The 27,815-nt window shown below is 40.9% G+C and overlaps 2 protein-coding genes across 7 annotated transcripts in view; both read left to right on the top strand.

Annotated features, from left to right (window-relative positions):
• LOC140481444 (neuronal PAS domain-containing protein 2-like) overlaps window positions 1-13,537 on the top strand; it is a 119,750-nt gene extending 106,213 nt beyond the window's left edge. For 3 of the 5 annotated variants that reach the window (XM_072577622.1, XM_072577623.1, XM_072577621.1), the window contains 3 exons: window positions 122-214; window positions 9,124-9,304; window positions 12,135-13,537. In XM_072577622.1, coding sequence (XP_072433723.1) covers window positions 122-214; window positions 9,124-9,304; window positions 12,135-12,287 — 427 coding nt within the window. In that variant the 3' untranslated portion in view covers window positions 12,288-13,537. Of the gene's footprint in view, window positions 1-121; window positions 215-9,123; window positions 9,305-12,134 lie in introns of those variants that run through there. The other 2 variants (XM_072577620.1, XR_011961526.1) reach the window with 2 other exon arrangements.
• Window positions 13,538-14,919: 1,382 nt separating this feature from the next.
• rpl31 (ribosomal protein L31) lies at window positions 14,920-27,808 on the top strand. Of its 2 annotated transcripts, none has more exons than XM_072577618.1 (5): window positions 14,920-14,964; window positions 15,425-15,531; window positions 22,601-22,726; window positions 25,551-25,663; window positions 27,735-27,808. In XM_072577618.1, exons 2-5 carry the CDS (start codon window positions 15,425-15,427, stop codon window positions 27,764-27,766), a joined length of 378 nt encoding a protein of 125 aa, XP_072433719.1. In that variant the 5' UTR covers window positions 14,920-14,964; the 3' UTR covers window positions 27,767-27,808. The 2 variants fall into 2 exon arrangements, with proteins under 2 accessions (XP_072433719.1, XP_072433720.1); XM_072577619.1 differs by lacking the exon at window positions 14,920-14,964 and adding an exon at window positions 15,098-15,258.
• Window positions 27,809-27,815: the final 7 nt, after the last annotated feature.

Genomic DNA, 27,815 nt, shown 5'->3' with positions numbered 1-27,815 from the left:
ATTACTTTTAAGCACAATTCATTGATCAGTTGTGATTGATATTATATACAAGCTGGATTGTAGTAAATGCTAATGTGAAAATGTGAGATTTTTTTTCATGGTTTGCATTTTTCTGTTTAAGGATGCTGCTTAGTCAACCCATTCAACCATTGATGCCTATTACGTGCCACAACAGACAACCCACAGAATTCACTACCACTGGACAACAAGCTAAGTATGTCAAAACTAATTAGGGATCTAGATGCCACAGTTCTCTTCATTGTAAAATTTTCTTTGTTATGGTTCCAAACATTCACATGTGACTGTTTGGATTGGATTTAAAGGCATTTTGTAATCCAAAAGGTATAGCAAGGTTACACTTACGGCAATCCCAAGTTTAATTTACAGGATACGCATGTAATTTAACAAAATTATATGTCATTTTACATCAACTCAAAGTGATAAAGTATTATATATTGTGGATGGAAAGACCCGTTTTACCTAATTCAACACTCTTCTTTGGTGGAACAAACAAATTTGCTCTACTTATCAAGTTCAAAATGTTTCAATTTGAAGAAATCAAATCCCATAAATCTTAAAATAGTCCATTTTATGGTTGTTGATTTATTGGTTCAAATTTGTTTTCTGGTGTTGTCAATGTTTTTTCTACATATTCTCCTGAGGATGCATTTTATAGTCTTTTGAGCATGCTTACACTGGGGTGGTGGTGGTGGTGGGGTGGGGGGGGGGGGGGGGTGGGGGAGCGGGTGGGGGCAGGGGCGGAGCACAAAGAATATAAGGTATGTCCAGTCTACCACCTTCCAAGTTGTCCCTTTACTGCAGCAACTAATGAGTACCAAAATCAGCCATCCATCCGCCATGTTTAGATTAATAATTAATGGCTAATTGACCTTGTTATCAAACCATCATAAAGTTGGCATAGGCAGGAGTGAGTCATCCAGTGTTTTAGCCCAAATTGAAAAAAGGCAAGAAGAACGGGGGGCATATCAATCATGGGGGGTCTGTGTACATCAAGGGCAACCCTGACTGAAAAATGTTATCCACCCATCATTCCTTTCTGCTTCCTCTCCAAAACCTACCCTCCACAACCCATCTTGCCCCACTCCAGACCCCACTCACTAAGCCCAACGCACCTGGCTCTTTGTCCATTTTTATCATGGGCCTCCTTGCAGACCTGGCAATGAACACTTCCAGATTCTGCTGCTGCTTGGACTGTTACGCTTCCTCCCACAGAGGAGTGTAAGTCCCACTTTCTCCTCATTCAGGTCTCCTTGTTTCAGGTGCATTGACACCTGGCCAACTTTTCTGCCTGGCAGGGAAATACATACTTCCATTTCACTGTCAAAACGCATTCCTGTGAGCAGATTCCACATTCTTTATGTCCAGGTGCTTGACCATAGCGCTGACTGTCTTGTTGTACAAAAGTAAGATCTGGAAATGTAGTTGTGATTCCTTCTATGCCCTCGAAGGTACTTCTCAAATCTTCTAAAACACAAGCTGCCAAAGATTTCTTTGCAATTACAGTACATGCAAATGAACAAACTGTTTTATTTTATAATTAGCAAGATTATGCAATCGGCAATAATAGGGGATTTCAACTTCCCAATGCTAACTGGGATAGGTAAAGTGTTAAAGTCTCATAGAGGGTGCAATTTGTTTCATTTATCCAGGACAGCATTTGAAATTAGCATATAGAAACTCCCTCCAAAGACAGAGTAGCGCTGGAACTAATTTGAGAGAGTAAAGTTGATCAATTGTTAGAAGTGATCACACTTAGTAAGATTTAAGGTAGTCATTAAAAAGGACAAAAATAGACTAGAAATAAAGATTTTTAAATTGGGGAAGGCCGATATTAATATGATTAGACAGGACCTGGCCATTATGGCCTGGGAGCTGCTGCCTGTAGGAAAATCTACATTGGAGAAGTGAGAGTCATTCAAAAAAGAAATAGTGGAAGGGCAGGGCCAACATATTCCTGTAAAGATGAAGAATAGGACTAAACATTTCAGAGAACCCTGAATATCAAGGAATGTTCAAGGAAAAAAAGTGAGTCTTATTGTAGATAACCATCAGAATACCAAAAGCCCTAGAAAGTGCAGACAGTTACTTAAAAATTAAGTTAGACAAGCAAAGTTGGGATGAGGGGAGGGTGCATGAAAAAACAGTGCCAGATAAAATAACGGACTCTTGAAAGGCATTTTGTAGATATAATAGGAGCCAGAAGATGATCATGGAAAGAGGAGAACCTATTATGGACATAATCAGAAAACCAAAGGTGGAGCTGGAAGATGTAGGTGAGGTTTAAATTAATGCTTTACATCTGTATTCGCAACAGAGAAGGACAAGGTAGGTATAGTAATCAGGGAAGAATACTGTGATACACATTAACAATTTACAATTGAGAGAGAGGGGATATTATCATAGTTTTAACATGCCTAAAATTAGATAAGTCCCAGGCCTGGATGAATTGTATCCCAAGATGCTGAGGGAATCAAGGACCATGATTTCAGAAGTTAACTTGCAAATCCTCTCTGGGCACAGGAGTGGTGCCAGAGGATTGGAGGACAACTAATGTGGTACCATACAAGGATAGTAGGAATGAACCCAGGGAACTGTAGGCCAGTGAGTCTAAAATCAGTGGTGGGCAAACTATTAGAATCAATCTCCACTTGGAGAGACAAGGATTAATCAAGGATAGTCAGCATGGCTTTCTCAACAGGAAATCATGTGTGACAGGTTTGATTGATTTTTTTGAAGAGATGACGAGATGTGTGGATGAGGGTAATAAAGTGGATTTAGTCTACATGAGCTTCAGTAAACCTGGCAATGTCTCACATGGAAGACTGATCAAGAAGGTAACTGTCTATGGGATACAGGGCAATTTGGCAAATTGAATCCAAAATTAGCTCTGTGACAGGAGGTGGAGGATAATGGCTGAAAGTTAGTGTTTTATGACAAGAAGCCTGGGTTCAATGGCATATTGTATGGTTTGGTTTTGGGTCCTTTACTGTTTGTTGAGTACATTAATGATCTAGTCGTGAATGTAAAATGTTTGATCAGTGTATTTGCAGATGACACAAAAATTGGTGGTTAGTAAATAGTGAGGAAAAAAGCCTTAAACTACAGGATGATATAGATTGGTTGGTCAAATGGGCTAAACAGAGGCAAATGGAATTTAATCCTGAAAAGTGTGAGGTGACTCATTTTGGGAGGATCAATAGACAATGGAGTATACCATGAGTGCAAAGATCCTATGCACAGAGGATCAGAGGGACCTTAGTGTGCATGTCCACAGATCCTTAAAGGCAACAGGACAGGTAGATGGTTAAATGAGGCATTCGGTGTATTTTCTTTTCCTATAATAGATATTGAATATAAGGAGCTTTTTAAGAGTTTAGCTAGGCCATAGCTGGAGTGCAGTTCTGAATGCTACACTATATGAAGGATGTAATGGTACTAGAGATGGTGCAAAGAAGATTCACCATTATGTGATCTAGGTTGCAACATTTCAGCTATGATGAGACTAGACTGACTGGGTTTGTTTTGCTGAGATCAGAGAAAGCTGAGGAGGGATCTGATTGAGATATATAAAGTTATGAGGGGCATAGATAGAGCAGACAGGAAGAAACCTTTCCCCTTAGTAGAGGTTCAGTAGCAGGGAGCATAGCCTTAAGGTAAAGTGCAGGAGGTTTAGAGGGGACTTAAGGAAGAATTATTTTACCCAGAGGGTGGTCGGTATCGGGAACTCACTGCCTGAAAATGTGGTAGAGATGGGAGCTCTCACAACATTTAAGAAGTTTTAGATGATCATGTGAAGTACTTTAGCATACAAGGTCAAATGTTGGAAGATGGACTAGAGTGGCTAGGTGCTTGATGACCAGTGTGGACACAAGGGGCCGAAGTATCTCTTTCTGTGCTGTAAATCTTTAGGACTCTATGACTCACATAGGAAGGAGGATTATTGGCAGCACTCTGTCTCAACTACAAGTTGTTGGTCCAGGCATCTTATAAAAGCTGGTGATGATGACCTTTACAACACATAATTGGTGCAGATCTGGCTCCAATGTGAGGAGGACTAACCCAGAAAAAGTAAAGGAAAAGAGGAAAGTTTTCTTTTGCAGAGAAGTGTCGCCAATTTAATTGCCTTCTTCTTTAAGAAAGGCTTAACCAGTTCATCAGAAGCTGAAAGCATTTAAATGCACGTCAGGCAGCGCAGGGCCATGACACTGTAACTGTTATCAGCTGCTCTTGCGTCAAAACGTCAGCCAGACCAGAGGAGAAAAAGTGCAGAAAAAGCCAGTGAAGCAACACTATGAGCCAATCCAAATCAGATACAATTTGAGTCAGCTGAGGTACAATTGGATTTCTGAGCTCCAGCAGTATGTTAACCTCTTAAGTGAAAAGGGTAGATACTATAGCTGTATAATTAAAAAGACCCAGATTCCCAGCCTGGGAATCTGGAAAACAAACTGGACATATTTACCAATAAAATTAGTAGTGGCTGGCTTGCAATTTTGAATGGATGTCATAGGATACAGCTACAAAATTCTAAACAGAGCAGTAACTTTATCTTGATGTCTGGACTATCTGGAAATTTGAAACAAATTTCAACATCAATTGATCCACTGAAGAAGAAGATTAAGACCAGTAAAACAGCTCAGCCAATACTTGGCTACATGTAATTTTCAGAGGAAATGGAGGTTTGTAGAGCGTGTTGTCCAATCAGAAGCAGAAGACACTGGAGTTGAGATGTAGGAGAAATACCAGAAACTGAGTATCAATTTCTGCCCTAAGCCAAGAGTTTTAGATTAGATTTGATTCCCTATAGTGTGGGAACAGGCCCTTCGGCCCAAGCAGTCCACACTGACCCTCTGAAGATTAATCCACCCAGATCCATTTCCCTCTGACTACTGCACCTAACACTGTGGACAACTTAGTAATTCACCTGACTTACACATCATTGGACTGTGGGAGGAAACCCAGGCTGACACAGGGAGAACGTGCAAACTCCACACAGACAGTCACCCGAGGCTAGAATCGAACCTGGGACCCTGGTGCTGTGAGGCAGCAGTGCTAACCACTGAGCCACCATGCAACCCCATTTGTAGTACCCCCATAAAGTCACTGCTCTACTTTGATAGGTACTCATTTACAATTTAAGTTTCCTGCTTTACCTCACCAGACTGCCTCCTTTTGCCTAAATAAGTAAAATCTCAGATGAACAAATAAAATTTGGGATTTGAGTTTAAATTGTATCCTAAAACTTACACATTTCCCAGCAGACAATGGGAGCAAACATATTTAAGTTTGATGGATGGTGCTACCGTATTGCCGTTGCACTATTTTTCACTTTAAAATGTATTTACCACAATGGCGGGTGGAGTTTTCAGAGTTTTACGTGAAATTTTGATTGTGTATGGGATCCATGATCTTGGCGATCTGACAACTGATGAAACTTTGTTGATGAGCCTTTCAGTCGATTTGCAGTCACTTTTGAAATTCAACATGTACAGAGGAACCTCGATTATCCGAACGAGATGGGCAGGCACTACTTTGTTCAGATAATTGATTATTTGGTTAATTGATTCAATGCCTCTCCTCTGGGGCTCAGAGTTTTCTGAAGTTTCGTTTTTCCTCACTCAGGCTGCCTTGCTCCCTCTCTGTGTGTCAGGGCTCGTTTCTGAGCAGAGACACACTTGTGTATAAGGGATCTGTAGCATTGCTGAAGCCTCCCACACGCACCCCCCCCCCCCACCATCCTCATCAGTTGAATAGGATTGACACAGCGAGCACTTGCTACGTCCGTTCCCCCCATTCAGGAGACTAGGCAGTAGCACACTGTGTGCAAGCCCCCACCCCTCCATCCGACCCCTGCCCCATCCAAAACCGCCCACCCAACCTGGCCCCCATCCAACCACCCTAAACACACCCCCGTCCGACACCCCCAACCCTGCCCATGCCCAAACCCCCCTAACCCTGACCCTGTCCAACCACCCCAACCCTACCCCCATTCGGAACCCCCCATCACTTTCTGGACCCCCCCAACTATACCCTCCCCCCCCTTATGGACCCCCCAACCCCACCCCCATCCAAATCCCCCCCAACCCCAACCCCGTCCAACCCTGCCCCTGTCCGATCCTGCAACTCTGACCAATCCCGCCCTCCCAGCCAACCCCCACAACGCTGTCCAACCATGTCCCCCCCATCCAATACTACCCAACCCCGATCCTATCCAACCCTGACTCCCATCCGCCCTGACCCACATTCCGTCCTGCCCCCCTGAACTCCAGGGAAAGTGTGGGGAGAGAGAGAGAGCGCGGGAGGTCAGTCATTTTGAGATGATGCCTGGGGCTCCCATCAATGTCCAGGAATGTTTTCGGCAGCATTTCACTAAGCCGAGTTCATTTTTAATCACTGTATACAAAAGACGCGATCAGTGTTGGAAACACATCTTTGATGTAATGTTTCCATTGGGATCTTGAGAGCTCCTTCAGATAATCCGATATTCAGGTAATTGATTCGAACAATCAAGGTTCCTCTGTAATACGTTTGCCAAGATGTCTATAGTCAAAGGGTGAAGCAAATATGAGGTACAGAGAGTTAAATGCTTTTTGGAAAAAACCCAATACTATTATATAGTCTTGTTAAAACAGTGGTCCACCCCAGTCCGGTGTGGCTTATTGCCATCAGCAATACTGCTGGGGAAGAAATATGAAGATTCATCTCCTCGTCGGACCAAGAGACTGATTCCACAATTCCACAGTTGAGTCCAATGAAATATAAAAAGATTTTCTGGCAAGGAGCCATTTTATTCACAGCAACAGTTAACTCACCAGAATAGATATCACTATGGCAGGACCATGGGTAATGGGTACAGTTAAAGAAACATAACGGGTTGATGCAGTTCTCCAAGCATCGTAGGACCAGCAATGATCATACATTGTCCATACGGTAGAGGGAGTTACATGGAGAAACCACAGATTCTTTGTTTCATCTATTAATGCTACATTTGATGAATTTAGTGAGGAATGTCAGGATAGTAATGTTTCATAGATTACTCAAAATACAAATCAGAATCAAGGTCAACAATCCTCAAGCCTATGAACTACTGATCTTTAAAGTCCAAAAGACTTTGTTCTGGAAGCATAATGAATCTGCTAGATCAATTAAATTTGTAAGTTAAAGACCTGCAGGGACTGGGGTGAGTAGGGGGTAATGATAATTATAATATAGTGTTTATGCTATTGTATAATGATGTAACTAAGTGGGAAAAAGCTTGGGGAAGATATTCTATAAGACAACGGATATTCATCAATGAGCTAAATTCCAGTCTGACCCACTCTGATATATATCATAGCCATTGGCAGGACTGTCAGAACATATAGCTGTTGGACATTGGCACAAGCTCCTGATGAGGCACACGTGTATTCCCTTTCTTTTGATAGTTATTGTTAATATGCCTAACAGTTAAATTAACCTGTGTATAGTTACTGTGTGTAGAAATGCACGCTGTTATCTCAGACTTCTGCTGACTCATATTTATTGTTCATCCTTGACCATAGACTACTAGAAAACCTATTGACTAGCATTAAAGAAAGAATTGGTGGCAGTATTCTACCCAATTCCAAGTAATTGATATCTAGGGATCTGATCATATCATAGCATGGTGACAGCAACGGCGTTCTATAACAATAGCAGAATCATGACCACATGGGCTGTCTGAATAAACAGGAAGCAAGTGTTTGTGATCTGATGGTTGAGAAGACTATTGTTCGGTCATTCTGTTCACTGTCCTCTGACCTTAGTATTACGTGTTATGGACCTGGCCAGAACCCCCCCTCCCCCAAATCATTTCAAGAAAGTAGCCTGGACCATAACTTTGCTCGTTGTTTTAAGCAGGTGTAAAGGGGATATTCCAGGAGCGATGCAGCGGGCCCAACCGCATAGTTTTAAACAAAACAGAATTTATTAGCAACTTTACCAAATGAAACACAAAAGAGAACAGAATATAGAATAACTTAACCTATCCAAAAACCCAACAGATTATCCCAAATGAAAGATGCTGTTAGGAGAAAGAGAGAACTGAAGATGCTGGAGATCAGAGTCGAAAAGTATGGCGCTGGAAAAGCACAGCAGGTCCAGCAGCATCTGAGGAGTAGGAGAGTTGATGTTTCAGAAATAATCCCTGCTCCTCGAATGCTGTCTGACCTGCTGTGCTTTTCCAGTGCCACACTTATTGACTGTTAATGATGGTGTTCCAAATTCCTGCAACAATTCCCATAAACACCCTTGGCAAAAAAAAGTAAAATCGTACAATGGGTCTGACAGGAGAGAGAGAGAGAGAGAGAGAGAGAGAGAGGGAGATGGCAGAGAAATTCAGCATGGAACACCTTCTTCCATGTGGATATTTCTTTAACCAGCTTAAACTGAACAGCCAGACTACTTAAAAACCATACCAGGGTAAAGCTGAGCTAGGAGAACTGGCCACTCCCCTTTCATTGTACAAGTATTTTTTACAGCTTGAAAGATTTTTGTCTGAGGCAGTATCTGTTGGCTATAATCAAATTGGCCCTAAAACCCAACCAAGCCAGACCTCTTGGCAACTCTGCATTTAAAACCTTTCTGAATAAGAAACCAAGGACAACATAACCTTGCTAAAGGAGTAGCATTATCACACATGATCCTGGTCACCCTTTGCCTTAAGCTAAAAAAAAAATTGACCTGCGCCTTGATCTACTTTTGTCAGCAGATCTGGCAAACTAACTTTGAACATCTGCTTCTGCTGTCTCTTGTATTGAGAACAAACTAGAAATTGGAAAGTTGAATCCCTGTTTAGTGGCTGATCAAAGTGGATTCCTTAGCATCTTTCCCCTGTCTCACCTCCATCCATGGTGAAGGGTCATACTGTCTTCAGTATTAATAAAGCTTTTCAAATACCCTTGGATATATTTAACTTTTATTTCTTGTAAATGACTAGTGACAACATTGGCCATCTACATTTACTTGGCATTTAGTTATGTAGCAAATAACTACAAGTAATGATTGTTTAATGTGGTTTGTTTGCACAATTTTAATGATGCTGATATTGATATGATATTTCATTGCATGAATCTTCTTTGACAGGTACTCACAAAGACAACAGCTGCCCCAAAATCTGGTACCACAGCCAGTTAGAAATAGTGTACCAATGATCTCCAATACAGTACTTATGGGTCAAATAGTAACTCCAGGATTTTCTATACCACAGCCACCTCTGTCCCAGCAAACTATGCACCTACAACAGCAGCCACAACACTACTTACAGGTAGGTCCCTTTTGATGGATCTTGCCGATAGAATGTATTTATGTTTATGGGATTGTTAGGGCTGCCCCTTGACAGTACAGCAAAAATGGCTGATGACATCCCCAACAACATCTGATGACTAATTTTCAGTCATTTTATCATATTTTCTTACTGTTCCAAATTTATGTGTCTCTTTCTTCCTCTACACATACAATTAATTATCTCTGAATCAGAAGATTGTGAATCCAAGTTCCATTACAATATTTGAGCACCCAATTTTACTAGACGCTTCATTTCACTGCCGTGTCTGAGGTGACATCTTGTAAATTTTTAAAATTTGCTCATGAGTGGCTTTCTGGGAGATTTCAGAGAGTAGTTAAGAGTCAATTACATTACTATGGCTCTGAAGGGATAAGTAGGCCAGACCAGATTTCCTTCCCTGAAGGACATTAGTGAACTCAATGGGTCTTTTTGACAATCATCATTGGTTGCATGGTTGCCATTAGGCCAGTGTTTAATTCCAGACTTACATTGAATTTAAATTTCAACATCTGCTATGTGTAATTCAAACCTACATTCTAAATATTAGCCTGGGATTCTGGGTGACTGGTGAGTGGCATTGCCACAGTGTCACCACCTCCACAAGAGGCTGAGATGAGATGTTAAAAGGAGATTTCATTTTCTTATTCAGATGGTCTTCAAAAGATTTCCCATGTTACATCTTGTACAATTTTCCTTTCCATTGATTAGAAAATAATCTACTTAATCTCTCTTCCCTGTGACATTGCTGGTGTGTTATGAGGTGATATGCAGAGGACACCACTTCTGAAATATGACATTTTAAAGTATGATAGTTTATTGTCTGAACAGAAGACATGGAGGCAGGAATAGACTATATACATTTTCCTGAGTCTGCTCCACTATTAACACAATCATCAATCTCACGGTGGCTCAACGGTTAGCACTGCTGCCTCACAGAGCCACTCCACTCAGGTTGATTATCAGCCTGTTAAATAGCATTATGGATGGTCATCCAATGGCCTAAAAGTCCTGGAGTGGGGTTTGAACCCAGAGAATCAGAGGAGGGGACATTATTTTCTGAGCAGTAAAACATCTTGGTCCTTTGTGCCTTGATTCTCTTATAGTCCAAACATTTATCAATCTTAGCCATGTACACACTTAATGACAATACCTCCACAGCCCTTTATGGTGAACATTTCCAAAGATTTACAATCCTCGAAGAAGAATGTCGCTCACTCTGAAAGGACTGACTCCCTATCATGAAACTATACACTCTAGTTCTTAAGTTCCCAGGTAAGGAGTACAGCTTCTTAGCATCTACCCTGTACAGCTCGCTCAGAATCTTATATTTCAATGAATCCATCTCTCTTTCTTATAAACTCTAAAGATCATCAGCTTATCCTACTCAACCACTGCACATAGGACAACTCTCTCTTCCCTGTAATCAATCTAGTGAATAAAGCAAGGAACTGCTGGAATTCTGAAACAAAAACAGAGATTGCTGGAAAACCTCAGCATCTGTGGAAAGAAAGCAGAGTTAACATTACAGTCCAGTGATTCTTCTTCTGAACATCAATTTAGTGAACCTTCAATGTACAATTTCTATGCTTCCTTAAGTGTATGCAAAGTGAGTATGGTCATATTAATATGCTAATGTAACAAAACTGCCTCACTCTTGTACTCCTTTTTCCCTGCATTAAACTATTTGCTTTCCACATCTGGACTCTCTAAGACAGAGTCAGAACTGAAGACTGCTTGGAGTACCCTACCCAGATTAAATACCTAAATGAAAAATGACTTATAAAGCTGGAGAAGAGGAAAAGATGACTCAAGTTTCAGGAAAGGGATGACAAATAACAACAAATTATTCAGGAAAAGATGCTGGGGCTTAAATTAAAAGTAGAAATGAAACAGAGGGAATCAATTCTATTACTGGGAAAAGACTTGGTAAGCTCCAAGCACTAAACCCAAAAAACCCAGAGCAGTACAAAGAACTGACAAAGAGAGATGGGAACTGGAAAGGTTCTCTTTAGTTGCAGAGAACTGAAGAGGTCACAAATATCCTGAAAGGGTTGAAAATGTCCTTCGATATTTTGAAAGTAGTACAAAAATTCACAGGAGTTTAAAAAGGGTCTAACAGAGCTAGCTGGATTAAAAGGGTCAGGATAGAATCCACTGAACTCAAAAAGCCAAGAAAGAGCTTAGAGTGAAAAGGACTCAGAATAGAGCCCAGCATACAACCTAGAGAGTCTGTACAAACGAAACAGTTTCAGCAAAGCTCTGCAGAGGCAAGAAGGCTGAAAGCTGCCCAATAAAGTTAAAATGTGTCAATAAAGAATTTGTAGATTTTAATAGAGTGAAGGTAGTGAGCCTGAAATCGAATTGGCCAAGACTTGCCTTACTGAATTAAATGACACCAGGGCAGTTCCCATGCAGACAAACTGATAGTGAGAAAAAGGAACCACACACAGTCAAAGAACTACGGGCAAAACAACAGAAATACGTGATTCCATGTGAGCCAGGGTGTCCCAAAAATACCTGGAACTGAATAAAGAATGGCACATATACACAGCAGCTGAATTGGGGAAATTGTTACTCCACAATTGTTACTCCATACTTACAACTGTCCAAATGTATTGTTCCTTCCCTTTCTGGACCAAATTCAAAATCTCACCAAATTTCCTATGTAAACATTTTACAATGCACTAAATTTATGACCACTTGGTGTAACCAGCAATTACACCCTGATCATTTATATATAGTTAGAAAATGTGTCAATTTCACACTCAATAAATATAAACCATTCAATAATATGTTTTGATTTTTCCAGCAGGATCAAACATCCAGTTCCTTGCAAGGTGAACAACCGGAGCTGCTGCTTCTCCCTCCTCCTTATCCACAGCAACAGGACATTCTGGGATACCACTCACAATCTCAGCAAAGACCACATGTACAGCGCCTCTCTGAATCATCAAATGTTTAACTCACCCAGTAGCCTCTCAATGGTTAAGAAATATAAATTATAAAAACCTGTTTAAAGCAATATTCACCCTTGCGTTTTAATAAATTGCAGTTAATGTGCTACACTTTTACTGTTTCCATCAGGTGTTAAAATATAAAGCTTCACAAAATTTATTGTAATATTTTAATTACATAATTGTTAATTGGAAATGGGAGAAGAATGGCACATTGAAAGCTACAAGTTGGCATTGTAGGTACACACAATTTAAAAAAAACTTTACTGTTCTCATCTAATTTTGAAATTCCGATTATTTTTATGTGAGAAGGCCACATATACTACTGGTTAATGGATTGAACCACCAGCAGCATTAGGGATGTTTTAAAATGATTACTAAGTTTGTGATATAACTCATTAGCATGATCCAAGTTAGAATAGTTCAAAGCTGGGTTTTTTTTTAAACACATCACGCCAGTAATTTTCTAACTTTGTACAGCTGGAAAAGACTTGCTTGTCAGCACCATATTTCAGAAATTCTGGTGCTCTTTAAGTGATTGTCCAATTATTAATTTAAAAGGTCAGAAAGACATGAGCTTTGTGTGCCAGGATTTTCATTGCACATTCTTACCAGAAGAATTTGTCATCAAAAATATAAAGTCAGGAAATTATTCCTTATATGTACAGATGTAGCAGGCATGCACCTCAGATTCCTTTTATACTTTCTAAGTTTGCTGCTATCAGTCAACATCTGGGAAACACACTTGCAGGCTTGAGGATAGAATGTGGACTGGGGTTGCATGGGTTGTTTGGCAGAGTCCCATCATGGACTTGATGGGCTGAATGGCACCCTTACGTGCCATGACTTAAACCTAAATGGATTCAAGCATGACAGAAAACTGGGAACGATGTACCTAGCTTTTTGCACAAAATCAGCTATTATGTTTGCAATGTAACCTTGTTCTTATAATGTAATCAACATATCTTTTATAAGTTCTTGTGCTAAATTGGCACACTTATTACAACCTGACAGTCGATGTTGGATACTGGCTACTAGGTCTCTTCAAGGACATATACTTTGGACAAATTCTTAATGTCACGTTCAACAGAATAATCATTAATTGAAATGGATCAGTTCTACAACACTGGATGTTTAAAAGGAAACTGTTTACGTTGTGTTGTATATTTTCAAACACATGCACTTTTTCTGATTTATATGTTTTATTAAGATTGCATTTGTTACATAAAAATCTCTAAATAAAAAATGAGAAACTGTCGATCAGATGGACACTGTAATATATGAGTTATTTCAGTATAAATGATTCTTTGCAACAAAAGTGGATTTTAGTCTAATTTTGTATAAAATGCATCAATCCATTTCATAGCTCTTTTTTTGTCAGTGACCATGTGGAATAAATAGTAGAAATCATTGGTATATACCCCAAAGTGAAGCTGTGTACCTTCACACATGTTCTTCACAAATCTAGTGTAATATAATTTTCTGCACATCTGAGCTCAAACGCTCTCAGTTTATCAAGGTCCATAGCAAAACTGCAGCCAAAAAGGTTGTAGTCTTTTGGACATTAGTTATGTATGAAATTATAATGGCTCAGAACTGCAGCTGTCATCAAGGCAGTATTGGCAGTGCTCTTCTTCCTTTCTTTTCAAAATGTGGTGTGCCCTGGAATATTTATTTCCCAACTTGCAATCATGTCTCTTTAATGACAATTCAGTCTGAAACATTTATTTCTATTTTTGTTAACAGTTCATCTGTGTTATTGTGGACACTGCATATTCAGATAAAGTGACTTCAATTTTCTTTTAACTCCAGCTCTCTGTGTCAACCATACTCCTTTGCACTACTGCTGTCCCTTCATGTACCAACAACTTATCTTTGCCTAGAGGAGATTTTGCAAACTTGACAGGCTGTATTTGCCATTGTTGTTTCTAGTGCCTTGGTTGTTAACAGGTGGTCTGCCCGCTTTCATTCCCTTTCTTGCTTTCTAGCAGTTGATACAACTAAGTGATTTGCTTTTTCAGAGGGTAGTTAGAAGTCAATTACTGCTCTGGATCTGGAGTCACATGTATAGTAAATGAAACTAGAGCAGAAGAAGGTTTATTCTAATGTAAAGCTTACAATGTCGCCCCTCATGGCACCATATTAGCTACAAAGTACCTAGGTACAAATCATAGATACAAAAATCAAGAAATAAAGAAGAAAAAGTATACATTACTGTACAAGGATTTGCAATATAAGTTAGAGAAAATAAGACATACTGATTAAAGGATAAACAATACAGTCAGATAAACAGATCACAGATACACTAAGCAAGGACAGAAGTTTTGTAATGACAATCAACAATGGTTTCATGGTCACCATTTAGACTTTTAAATTCTGATTTTTATTGAATTCAAATTGCTGGATTTGAACCCCTAACATTACTTGAGCCTCTGGATTACTACTACAGCAACAATATCACTAGGCCATTGCTTCTACCCCCAATAATGAACCAACAATGTATTATTACAAAATACACATTAAATTTTGAGATTGGAGTATCTCTAAAAGTAAATGACAACACTTGACAGTCTCTGTAAGGAGGTTGAAGGACTTTGAAGGCTCTGGGTCTGCTCCGGAAGTACTTCCTACTGACGAACCGCCCACAATGCACCGTTCCGTCCTTTCCGACATTTTTCGGACGAGGTGAGGAGTTTGCTCTGGGCAGAGCCGATACTAATCCGTTACCATCCTGTTGCTGTACAGCTCGTAGAGCGGAACAATGTGGGGGAATCGGATCTAGGCGGAGGGGAGAACATTCTGCTGGGCTTATTTCCTCTTCCCGACCCACTGTCGGAGTGTTTAATTCAAATTAATGTTGGGTCTCTGGTCCTGGGGCCTAATGTCCGCCTCCGTCCCGGTCTAAGAACCACTGTCCTGGGCTGATCTGTTTGACTGGGCAGCCCCTGGCTCGGCTTGTTCACGGATGTGACCCGCTGTGTGAGTGGAGCCTTGGCTGAGGTTACTCGGCACCGAGCAGAGCGCTAGAGCTCGGCGAGTGAATGGCTGCGACTTACGGCTTCATTCGCTGCTACTGGATTGTAATACTTTATGAAGCTGCTCATTTCACCCGTTATAACTAGACTATTCTTTTCCATGTTCATAGATGGCACCCGCTAAGAAAGGTGGAGAGAAAAAAAAGGGCCGCTCGGCTATCAACGAGGTGGTTACGAGGGAATATACAATAAATGTCCACAAGCGAATCCATGGCGTGTAAGTAAAGAGAATTTTAAATCATCTGGATTAATTGGTTGGAAATATATCTCTTACGCCTGTAAATTCAAAGAGGTGCAGGTTAGGTTCATTGGCCGTGCTAAATTGCCCATAGGGTCCAGGGAAGTGCAGACTGGGGAGCTGGTTCGCCATGGGGAAATGCAGGGTTATAGGGATAAGGTGGCGGGATGGGTTGCTGTTTAGAGGGTTGGTGCGGACTCGGTGTGCCAAACGGCCTGCTTCCATACTAGGGATTCTATGAAGCTCCTAAAAGGACAAATGTTCTACTTTCAACAAGTTTGTGTTGTCCAGGTTTCTTTATTATCTAAGGTAGTTTCATACTGATGGAGTCATATATATATATATATATATATAGAGAGAGAGAGAGAGAGAGTTTTTTTTCCCATTGAATCATGGGATATGGACATCTTTGGTTGTGCCAACATTTATTGTCCATTCCTAGTTGACCTTGAGATGGTAATTAGAGTGGTGCTGGAAAAGCACAGCAGGTCAGGCAGCATCCGAGGAGCAGGAGAATCGACATTTCGGGCAAAAGCCCTTCATCAGGAATGAGGCATGGCGCCTCTGGGATGGAGGCTTCCTGCCTCGTTCCTGATTTTTATCTCTCCACCCCAGAGGGCTCCCTGCCTCATCCCTGATGAAGGGCTTTTGCCCGAAATGTCAATTTTCCTGCTCCTTGGATGCTGCATGACCTGTGCTTTTCCAGCACCATTCTATTCTAGACTCTGATCTCCAGCATCTGCAGTCCTCACTTTCGAAAAAGGAGAAAGTGAGGACTGCAGATGCTGGAGATCAGAGCTGAAAAATGTGTTGCTGGAAAAGTGCAGCAGGTCAGGCAGCTACACTGGCAACAGTCCATCTTCCGCAGCTACACTGGCACCACCCCGCACCTTTACCTCCGCTACATTGATGACTGTATTGGCGCTACCTCATGCTCCCACGAGGAGGTTGAACAGTTCATCCACTTCACTAACACTTCCACCCCGACCTCAAATTTACCTGGGCCATCTCAGACTCCTCCCTCCCCTTCCTAGACCTTTCCATTTCTATCTCGGGCGACCAACTCAACATGGACATTCACTATAAACCGACTGACTCCCACAGCTACCTAGATTACACTCCTCCCACCCTGCCCCCTGTAAAAACGCCATCCCATATTCCCAATTCCTTCGCCTCTGCCGCATCTGGTCCCAGGAGGACCAATTCCAATACCGCACAACCCAGATGGCCTCCTTCTTCAAAGACCGCAATTTCCCCTCAGACATGGTTGACGATGCTCTCCACCACATCTCCTCCACTTCCCGCTCCTCTGCCCTTGAACCCCACCCCTCCAATCGCCACCAGGACAGAACCCCACTGGTCCTCACCTACCACCCCACCAACCTCCAGATACATCGTATCATCCTTCACCATTTTCGCCACCTCCAAACAGACCCCACCCCAAGGACATATTCCCCTCCCCTATCAGCATTTCGGAAAGACCACTCCCTCCGCGATTCCCCCCCCCCACCCCCACCCAACCTCCACTCCCAGCACCTTCCCCTGCAACCGCAAGCAATACAAAACTTGCGCCCACACCTCTTTCTCCCTCCCCCACTCCCTCCCCCGGCCCCAAGGGATCCTTCCAAATCCGTCACAAATTCACCTGCACATCCACAAACATCATTTACTGCATCCGCTGCTCCCGATGTGGCCTCCTCTACATTGGGGAGACAGGCCACCTACTTGCAGAATGTTTCAGAGAACACCTCTGGGACACCCGTACCAACCAACCCAACAGCCCTGTGGCTGAACACTTTAACTTCCCCTCCCACTCTGCTAAGGACATGCAGGTCCTTGGCTTCCTCCATCGCCAGACCATGGCAACACGACGCCTGGAGGAAGTGCGCCTCATCTTCCGCCTAGGAACCCTCCAACCACAAGGGATGCTGGAGTTCTCACACATCTACTCTTTTCCTCCCAGGGTGGTAATAGGTTTGGAAGGTGCTGTCTATAGTGACTTGGTGAGTTGCTGCAGTGTATTTTGCAGACAGTGTATACGCTGTTACTACAGGCTTGTGTATTTTCTGGAGTTGTTGGCAGAATGGCTGGTTTGCAATGCACAGTTGTGCCAACACTGGCTTCAATTCCCATATTGATTGAGGTTATATTGAAGGTTCCACCTTCTCAACCTTCCCTGAGCATCATACCCTCAAATTAAACCAAGAGCAGCCCAAGGGTCCTCTGTGATTGTGGTGACTTAAAGTTTACTATGGGTTAGTAATCAAGAGCATGGTTGTTGAGATGGTGAATGGGGTGACAAATCAAGTGGCAGGCTTTGTTCAGAACAGTGTCAAGCTTCTTGCATTGTTGAGCTGCATTTATCCAGATGGCTGAAGGGCATTCCACCACACAGAAAGGAGAGTAAACAGGAATGCTGAATATGCTCAGCAGATATGGCAGCTTCTTGATAGAGTTTTCTTTTGATGATCTGTGCATTTCAGGTATTTTCTGTCTCTATTTCAAATTTCCAGCAATTGCTGCACTTTCCTTCTATGTGGAAAGGAGGTGGCTGTTTTGTCTATTGCATCTGTGTTGGCTTTGTAGAGAGTAACTTGATTAGTATGACTCCCAAATCTTTTTCAGTTATCTCTCTCAAATCTTTAGATGCTTATTCGGTTTCACTGTGAAAGCCCCTGACCCCTCTCCCATTCAGTATTGCATTCCAGATTCTAACCACTTGATGCACAGAAAGAAAGCTATTCTCACCTTACCTTGGCTTATTTTGCTAAATCTGCTTTTATAGACCCAGACTCCAGAACCCTGACAACATCAATTGTGTTGCACGGTTTTCTTGGTCTTCAGTTACACCCTAAAGTAGTAAGCTCTGTCCTTGCTTTGGATTGCTGATGATTTGTAAGTAGCAAACAGATCATGAGATCTAATTGCTAGCATTTGTGTCGCATTTTAAAATCCTTGTTAGAAAGTTCCAAATGTTGTTTGGGAGGGAATTCCAACGGCATTTGTGGATGTATCAAGAGTACAGCTGTTCAAGAAGAGAGCTCATCACCAGCTTCTGAAGGGCAGCTAGGGACGGGCAATAAATGCTGCGTCCAGCCAGTGACACCCACATCCCAAGAGTGAATAAAAAAAAACCAAAGCTGCACTCAATACTCAAAGTGTGGTCTCATCAAAACCTTGTCTGCTACTTCCAAGTCCTCACCACTTCCCTACCCCCTACCCCCCCCCCCCCCCCCCCCACCACCAAAAGACTGGAGGTCACAGTTTAAATGTACAGAGGAAAGCGATTATCCGAAGGACACGGGAGGGGAGTATTTCACTCGGTTAATTGAATGCTGGATAACATAGTTAGCCAAACATTGGGACCTTGCGATCTTTGTTTGGATTATCAGAAATTCACTTAATCGAATGCTGGATAATAGAGGTTCCTCTGTAAATGAAAACTATGACAATGTTTGCATTGCAATTGATGTCACTATCTGAGGATGTATGTTCTGACTATGGAGTGAGTGCAGTAAAGGTTTACCAGACTGAATCTTGGAGTGGCAGGTCTGACATACGATGAGACTAGATTGATTGATTGTGATTATATATTCACTGGTGTTTAGAAGAATGAAGGGGAAAGTCTCATGGGAACCTATAAAATTTTGACAGGACTAGACAGGGTAAATGCAGAAAAGATGTTCCCAATGACTGAGGAGTCCAGAACTGGGGGATCAGTCTAAGGACATTGGTGGAACATTTAGCACTGAGATGAGAAATTTCATTGCACATCATGTAGTGAGCCTTTGGAATTCTCTGCCAAATGAAGTGGTTGAAGCCGAGGCATGGAATGTTTTCAAGAAGGAGTTAGGTATTGACTATAAGTAGGGCTAAATGAACGAAGGAGTATGTGGAAAAAGAGGGGGTATTGAATTGGATGTTCAGCCATTATCATTATTGAATGGTTGGGCTGGCTCCAAGGGCCAAATGGCCTACCCCTGCTTCTGTTTTCTGTTTTTATGACAGTGATGCAGTGGATTTCAGGATTTTTGAACAGTAAATTCTGGCGAGTTTGTAAATATTAGGCCCCAGTTGAAGTCCTAATCAGTTGTATGCGGAATCTAATTCATTTGTATCGCATCTTTACCATGGCTCTTGGGTCCCAAATGACATTCCAAGTGATTGACAAAGTAAACTATCCATCAACATGTCTGTGACTTTTGACATTGTCAGTCACACCATTCTCCTCCCTAAGCACCTTCACTATTGTCCAGCTGGATGGGCTTACAATTGCAAGCTTACACCCTTAACTCTTCAGTTATACAGCGCTTGCAAAGGCTTTTCTTTCATTCCCACACCATAACCTCTGTGTCTCCAAGGACTTCTTCACTTCTGTCTTTCTCATCTATCTTCAGCTCCTTGGTAATATCATTTGAGAACTCAGTCTCCATATGGGTATGGAAATCCTATGCTATGTTGCAAATTACTTGTCGAGCATCCTTCCCTAGATGAGCAGAAATTTACTCAAAATACTGGGAGAGCATTCTGTTAGGTTTGTTGTAGAAACCAAACTCCTGAGTAATTAGGACTGCTCTCTGAAAAATGACTGAAGCTGAACCAGACTGTGCACTTTTGATGTCATATTTGAACCTGTGATGAGCTTCCAACCAATGTCCATACAATCACTAAGACAGTCATTTCCAACTCAGTGACATTGTCCAGCACTGCTCTTGTCCCAGTTAATCCACTCACCCATCTCTCTTTGTTTTAAACTTCTACATTTTACTAACACATTCCTACTTTCTGCTCGCCCATAAACTTGACGTTATCTAAACGTCTGCTGCCCATGTCCTAACTTGCACAGCTTCTAGTTGTCCTGTTATTGTATGCTTGATAATCTACATTAGCTTTTGGTTTAGCATTATCTCTATTTTTTAAATGCTATACTTGTAAAATTGCTTTATTGTTCCATTGCCCCTATCAATACAGTCTAGTCCAGCAGCCAAGCTTCCATTCTATCTGTACTGCTTTCCTCTGACCTTTTGAGCTTCTCTCACTACTTTAACGCTTCAACCATTGGTGGCCATACCTTTATCTCTGTTGTCCCTTTAGCTCTGGCATTCTGTCCATGATCCTCTCTCCTTGTTTTCCTGCTTCGAGGTATTCCTTAAAATCCATGTCTTTCAATCAGCTTCTTAACATCTACCCAAATGTCCAAAGTATTTTATATATTTTTGAATGCAAGAGAGGGAGGGTGAGACCATGGGGTGAACTTGAAATGTTGTGCTGGTGGACCAGGAACCAGTGTAGGTCAGTAGGAATATGGGTGAATGGTATTTAGTGCAGGTTAAAATGTGGGAAGTAATGTTTTAAGGAGACTTGAGCATATGAAATATAGTTTGAACAGGAGAGAAATGGAATAATTGAGCTGGTTATTACAGAAGCATGGATTTGGATTTCACCAGATTGGGCTGAGGCTCAGGCAGTGACAAATGGTATTATTCATACAGAAGTAGATGGGTCTGGTTACAGGGAGGGTATGGGATCAGAAGCTGTATTCGTGCAGGCCATCAAGGTTTTGTATATTTAAGGCTGAATAGTTTTTGATCAGTAGAGGAATTAAGGGTTATGAGGAAAGTGGGTTCAGTCATCCTCCTATTGAATGGCAGAGCAAGCTCAAGATGCCGAACAACCAACTCTTGTTCTTAGTACTTATGGTCTTACGAACAATCTGGTTCAGCCAGAAACTGCAACAATGGAATCTGCTTAGAGAACACAGTTTGTGGTAGGTGAAAAGGACAGTAGCATCAGTGCTATCATGAGCAATATCAGAATAAATTAAAACTGGGATTTAGATTTGAAATCAGAAAATTATTAGACCATTAATTGTATTTGGCAAGCTCCCACTGGTTGTCTACCAAGATCAACTAGTCTTGTGTCTTACCTGCATGCTCAGGTTAACAAACCATCAGCAGGTTCAATCTTATTGAATCTTTTGCAGGAGTTAGTGCACCTAATTTTGTCAGTGAAATGCTCTAATTTTTTTTGCCAATGATTCCAGTGTTGTTCCAGTCTAGGATCTCTTGCTGTTTGCAGAATGTATTGATGATTTAGACTGACTTGGGAGGTATATTTGGGAAATATAGCACAAAAATAGATTGGTGAGATGATAGTGATTGGGGTGGCTCCCTATTGAAGACAGATATCAATATTTGGTTGAGTGGAAGGAAAAGTGACAATTGGAATTCAGTCTGTAGAAATGTGAGTTCATATGTTGGCAAACAAAGGAAGGGAATACTCATTAAATGGGAGGAAATGTGAGAGGACTGGTGAAAGTGAGACCTTGGATGCGTGTCTATAATTGTCACTGAGGGTGACAGGACAGATAGGAACGTGGTAAAGAAGGTAACTGGGATGCTTTCCTTCATTGATCAAGGTATTGAAGACACTAAGACACTGGATGCAAATAAGAGGAAAGATTGGATAAGCTAAGGATGTTTTCCTTAGTCAGAGGAAGCCGGGAATGACTTAATTGTGTTGTACAGTGTGTTGGATAAAGTGTATAGGCAATACCAACTGTCTCTCAGTGGAGAGGTCAATTGCTGGAGTTACAAAATTAAATGATTGGTAGAAGGCTTGGAAGGGACATAAGGAAAGCCTTTCTTTTCACTAAGAGTGGGTGGTGTCTGGAATTTACTACCCAGTTTAATGGTTGAGGCAGAAATCATCAACTCATTTAAAAGCAATTTGGAGCTGCTCCTGCCATGCTGTAACCTACAAGGTGTTATGTAGTGGGATTAGACTTGATGACTAGTCAAATTGGCTATCACTCAATTATCTATCCATGCTGTGTAACCCCCTCTTGGAGAAGCTCTTCACAAACATGCACGGGCAATGAAAGCGCTTCTCTTGATTGTTTTAGAATGCAGATATTACTTTAAAGGGTAGCATTTACAAAAATTCTGCCTTGATTTGGTTGCGATGTATCTGCTAAGACTTAACATTCAAGAAGTCAGTGTTGTGATTGACAAAATAAAAACTTAGATTTGCTTTTTTTTTAAAAAAGGGGTTTTAAGAGACGTGCTCCTCGTGCCATTAAGGAGATCCGTAAATTTGCAGTGAAGGAAATGGGTACTCCTGATGTCCGCATTGATACTCGTTTGAACAAGGCTGTTTGGGCTAAAGGTGTAAGGTATGTAATGGACAGGAAATAATTTCTAAAGTTAACATTCTCACTTGTATTTCACAAGTATCTCAGGACAGATAGAATGTGCAAGACCAATTAGTTGTACTTCCTAAATCTTTCAATGTCTTTATTTTTAAAAGCATTTCCTGATGATTGGGAAAGATTAGTTTTATTGGGTATAGAAAGCATGATGGATGTTCAAGATTTGTTTCCCATGTTGCTGACTTTTCTCTTTATTTTCATGCTTCTGTCAGGTGCAAATCAGACATTATCTTTTGTCATAAAACACAGATGAGGAGTAGGGTATTTGGCCCATTAAGTCTGCTCCTTCATTCAGTAAGATGATTGCTAATTTGATTGTATCTTCAATCATCATTCCTGCCTACCTCTCATAATCTTTCATCTTTAATAAGAATCAATCACTTCAGCCTTTTTAAAAAAAAATTAATACCCTGTTTACACTGCCTTTTCAAAGAGCTCTAAAAACTCATGACCATTTGAGAGGAAATGAAAGTTGGTCTCATTGCAGTTTTAAATGGGCAAATAGATTTTTAAACAGTAATTCCTCGTTCTAAATGCTCCCATGAAATAAAGCATCCTGTCCACATCTACTCTGTTAAGGTGCCTCAGGATGTTGTAAGTTTCAATGAGTCATTGAAACACCAGTGTACTGTAATCTCTCACCATTTAGAATATATACTTTATTACCTTTCCTGCCAAAGGGTCAGTTTCACATTTTCCCACCTTGTACTGCAATTGCCATATCTTAGCCCATTCACTTAACCTTCCTATATCTTGTTCTAGTCTCTTTATTTCCTCTTCACAACTTACTTTGCTTGTCTATCTTTGTGTCATCAGCCAATTTGGTAACCATGCCTTCCACCCTCTTAACTTTGTCATATAAAGAAATTGTGAACAGTTGATGTACTGGTACCCATTCCTGTGGCAAATCATTTACATTTGCCAACCTGATAGAATTGCCCTTATGTCTTCCTGTTAGCCAGTCAATCTTATATCGATACCAATCAGTTATCCCCTATATTACAAGCTTTATTTTCTGCAAAAACCTTTTAAGCAATACCACAATGGAGTGTTTTCTGGGATGTGTACGTCCACAATTTCTCTTTATCTACAGTATGTCATACATCAAATTAACAGATTATTCAAACATGATTTCTCTTTCTGAACTCAATCTTGATTGTTTACCTTGAACTTGTACAAGTTCCCTGCCAAATTTGTTTTAATAAGACCTTGTAACATTTCCGTTATGATGGATGTTAAGCTAGTGGCCGTGTATTTTTCTGCTTTCTGTTTCTCCTTTTTGAATAAGTGTTATGATCTTCCAATTCAATGAGAACATATCAAAATCAAATTACTTCAAAAATTAAAACCAGTTCCTTACTTTTAAAGACCTTGGGTTGAAATCCATCACAACATTAACTTGCTCACAAATGCCTATTTCCTCAGTACCACTTCAGTTGTGATGGTATTCCTATCTATCGTTTCTTGACTTATGGCTGGGATGTTATTTGCATCCTGTTTTGTAAAGACAGATGCCAAATACCTGTTAATTTCAAGGTTTGTGTAAAGATTTGTAGCTCGGGTGCTGGTTGTCGTGGTTGTGGGTACGTTCGGTGAGCTGGGAAGCTGGTTTACAGATGTTTCGTCCCATGTCCAAATGACATCCTCTGTGCTTTGAAGCCTCCTTTGAAACGCTGCTGTACTGTATCCTGTGGAATATTTGATAGCATTCCTGCTGTTTCCAGTTACTGGTTCCGCTACTTCATTGTAATGGCTGATATATTGGGTCTAGGTCGACAGAGTCTTCAAGAATGGGTGCCCCCACAACTTTATCTGCAGATGTCTAGCAAACGAACAATGCGACGAAAACGTGCCATGACCTAATACACTAGCCATGCTAACTTATATAATAGACACCTCAGAAATAACTCAGATTTCTCCCACCACTTGGATTTGTGACGGCCTATAAACAGACAGCCGTGTTCAGACAACTCACCCGGACAAAAGACCGTAAAATGCAATCTTAAGTTTGGTTGAAAATAGCAACTTTAAATAGCACTGTGGGCAGCACGGTGGCACAGTGGTTAGCACTGCTGCCTCACAGCACCTGAGACCTGGGTTCAATTCCCACCTCAGGCGACTGACTGTGTGGAGTTTGCACGTTCTCCTCGTGTCTGCGTGGGTTTCCTCCGGGTACTCCGGTTTCCTCCCACAGTCCAAAGATGTGCAGGTCAGGTGAATTGGCCATGCTAAGTTGCCTGTAGTGTTAGGAAAGGGGTAAATGTAGGGGTATGGGTGGGTTGCGCTTCGGCGGGTCGGTGTGGACTTGTTGGGCCGAAGGGCCTCTTTCCACACTGTAACGTAATCTAATCTAAAAAAAGCAATTGCGCTGATCAGAATGTTTAATGGAATTTATACTGAGAAAAGATTGATTTCTCTCAAATCCACGTTAGAAGTAAATATAATACAACCTCCAAAACCTGTGTTTATTTTTGTATTCCAAAGTCTAGGTCATTAATATAAATTGTATACAATTATGGTCCTAACACACATCCTTAACTGTAGCCAATTTCTACCACCTTGAAGCTAATGTTTAAAAATAACAGGATTAATAACTCAGATTAAGGTTTCAGCAGATAATTTGGATAACAAACATGAATGCTTGTATATTAAATGTCAATTTTCATATTGTACAATTATAATAAATCAAGTTTGGCTTGATGGGTAATTGTAATAGATTCTACGTCCTCTTAAGTTCTATGCTTAAAATATGAAGCAATGAAAGTTCAAAAATTTAAACCTCTTCCAGGAATGTCCCATATCGCATTCGTGTGCGTTTATCCAGGAAGCGCAATGAGGATGAGGATTCTCCTAACAAACTTTACACGTTGGTAACCTATGTTCCTGTAACATCCTACAAGGGTAAGTTACAGCAAATTTAAACATCAGATAAAAGAGGAAGGGATAGCTTTGTTATAACCCAAATTAATGTGTGGCTGACTTGTATGCTGATCCTGTTTATCATGGTTCAGTTACAGTGCATTATTTCTTGGGTCATTTGTAGACTTTTTTGGAACAGCAAAATACACTTTTGATCTGGGTTTCTTTGTACAAGAAATATCTGTTCTTTTAAGAGCAGTATATGTCACATGAAACGGTAACCAGTTCAATAAAAGTATCTTAAAAAGGTGAACTAATTTTAAGACCCTCAGATCCCACTGAAATCTGTCGACCTATTGGAGATTGCTTTGTAACAGGCAACTCTGTATTCCTGTTTGTACAACATGACCTCAGAATGGGCTTTAACCCAATTGTTACAACCACCATGTCTGCTACAATAATTACCCTACCATCCTGAAGTAAAGTCTTTTTGCTTTGAAGGCAGGAGTGACCGTCACATTCTTATGTCTGAGACAGTTCCATCAGATCACTAAAGTCCTGTGTTGAACTTGTATGTTGTGGCTTTTAAAAACCCACTCCTGTTGATTCATTCTGTAATACCTTCCATAATTCCCTGTTTAAAATTTGCTGAATGAATCTCACTCTCCATGGTTCTATGCATAACCAGTTTCTTATTGGTTTCATAGGAACAAGTGACCTATCAATGATACTTTAATTCATATATAGCTACTAGTCCCTGAAATTGATCCTCCTTGCTCCCAAGGAAAAGGCCTGTTCCAGTAGTTGAAGTTTAAAAAATTAGCAATCCTGTGAACAACTTGGATTAGAAGGAAGCTGTTTTAAATTCAATTATTCCAGTCTTGCAGTTGTGTGGATTAAGACATCACTTCGGCAAAGTGTAAACAGAAACTATTAGGAAAACTCAGTTGGTCTGGCAGCATCTGAGGAGAGAAAGTAGAGTTAAAGTTTTGGGTCCAGTGATTCTTCAGTTCAATTCTGCTGCCACACCAAAGGAGCTGAAATTAGGCCATTCAGCCCATCAAGTCTGCTCTGCCAATCAGTCATGGCTGGTATGTTTCTGAACCCAATAACCCTTGATATTTGAGAACCTATTTATCTCAGTCTCAAAAATACTCAACCACCTGGCCTCTACAGCCTTTTGTGGCAGTGAACTCTATAGATTCACCACACAGACTGAAGAAGGTTTTTTCTCTTTATCTCCATTCTGAAAGGTCTTCCCTTTACCCTAAGACAATGCCCTTGGGTCCCAGTCTTTCCTACCAATGGAAACATCTTCCCAACATGGCCATAGGCCATTCTGTGTGTTTTAATTAGATCCCTCCTTATCCTCCTTAACTCAGTTGAGTATATACCCAGAGTCCTCATATGTTAAGGTGTTCATTCCTTGGACCATTCTTGAACCTTGTCTGAACATGCTTCAAGGACAGTATATCCTTCCTGAGATCTGGGGCCCAAAACTATGCACAGTACTCCAACTATGGTCAGACTAGGGCCTCAGAAGTATGTCCCTGCTTTTATATTCAAGGCCTCTCCAATGCCATCATTGCATTTGCCTTCCTAACTACTAACTCAACCTGCAAGTTTATCTTGGGAGTTCTGATTCAGTATTGTCTCAAGTCTCTTTGCACTTCAGACTTCTGAATTTTCTCCCCATTTAGAAAATAATCCATGCCTCTGGTCGTCCTACCAAAATGTATGACCTCATACTTTCCCACGTTGTACTCCATCTGCCACTTCTTTGCCCACTCTCCTAACCTGTCTAAATCCTTCTGCAGCCTCCCTGCTGAGATTTTCCAGCAATTTGTTTCTGATTTCTAGCATCAGTTTTGTTTTTCATTTGTTTATTGTGGTAGACTTGATGCTGTCTGAAAGCAAGTTAAACAATGCTTTTTTTCAATGGTATTTGTAGTTCCAACGCAAAGTCTGTTGCAATAGTTGAGTTGGCTGGTGCCAGTATTAAATGGTGATCTTCCAGTTGATTGAATTTTCATAACCTGAAACTGGCCTGGGTTGTCAAAATGTACAATTTAGAAAGACAGCCAGATTAACATGTAATTTTTTTGTTTTACAGGTCTGCAAACAGTCAACGTTGATGAAAATTAAATTGTAAATGTTTCATTAAAAATAAAGTTAAAAATGACTACACGTTTTT

Source organism: Chiloscyllium punctatum, chromosome 9, assembly GCF_047496795.1.
Source record: "Chiloscyllium punctatum isolate Juve2018m chromosome 9, sChiPun1.3, whole genome shotgun sequence".
NCBI lineage: Eukaryota > Metazoa > Chordata > Chondrichthyes > Orectolobiformes > Hemiscylliidae > Chiloscyllium > Chiloscyllium punctatum.
Note: the sequence above shows the minus strand (reverse complement) of the source record. Positions and strands in the feature narration are given on the sequence as shown.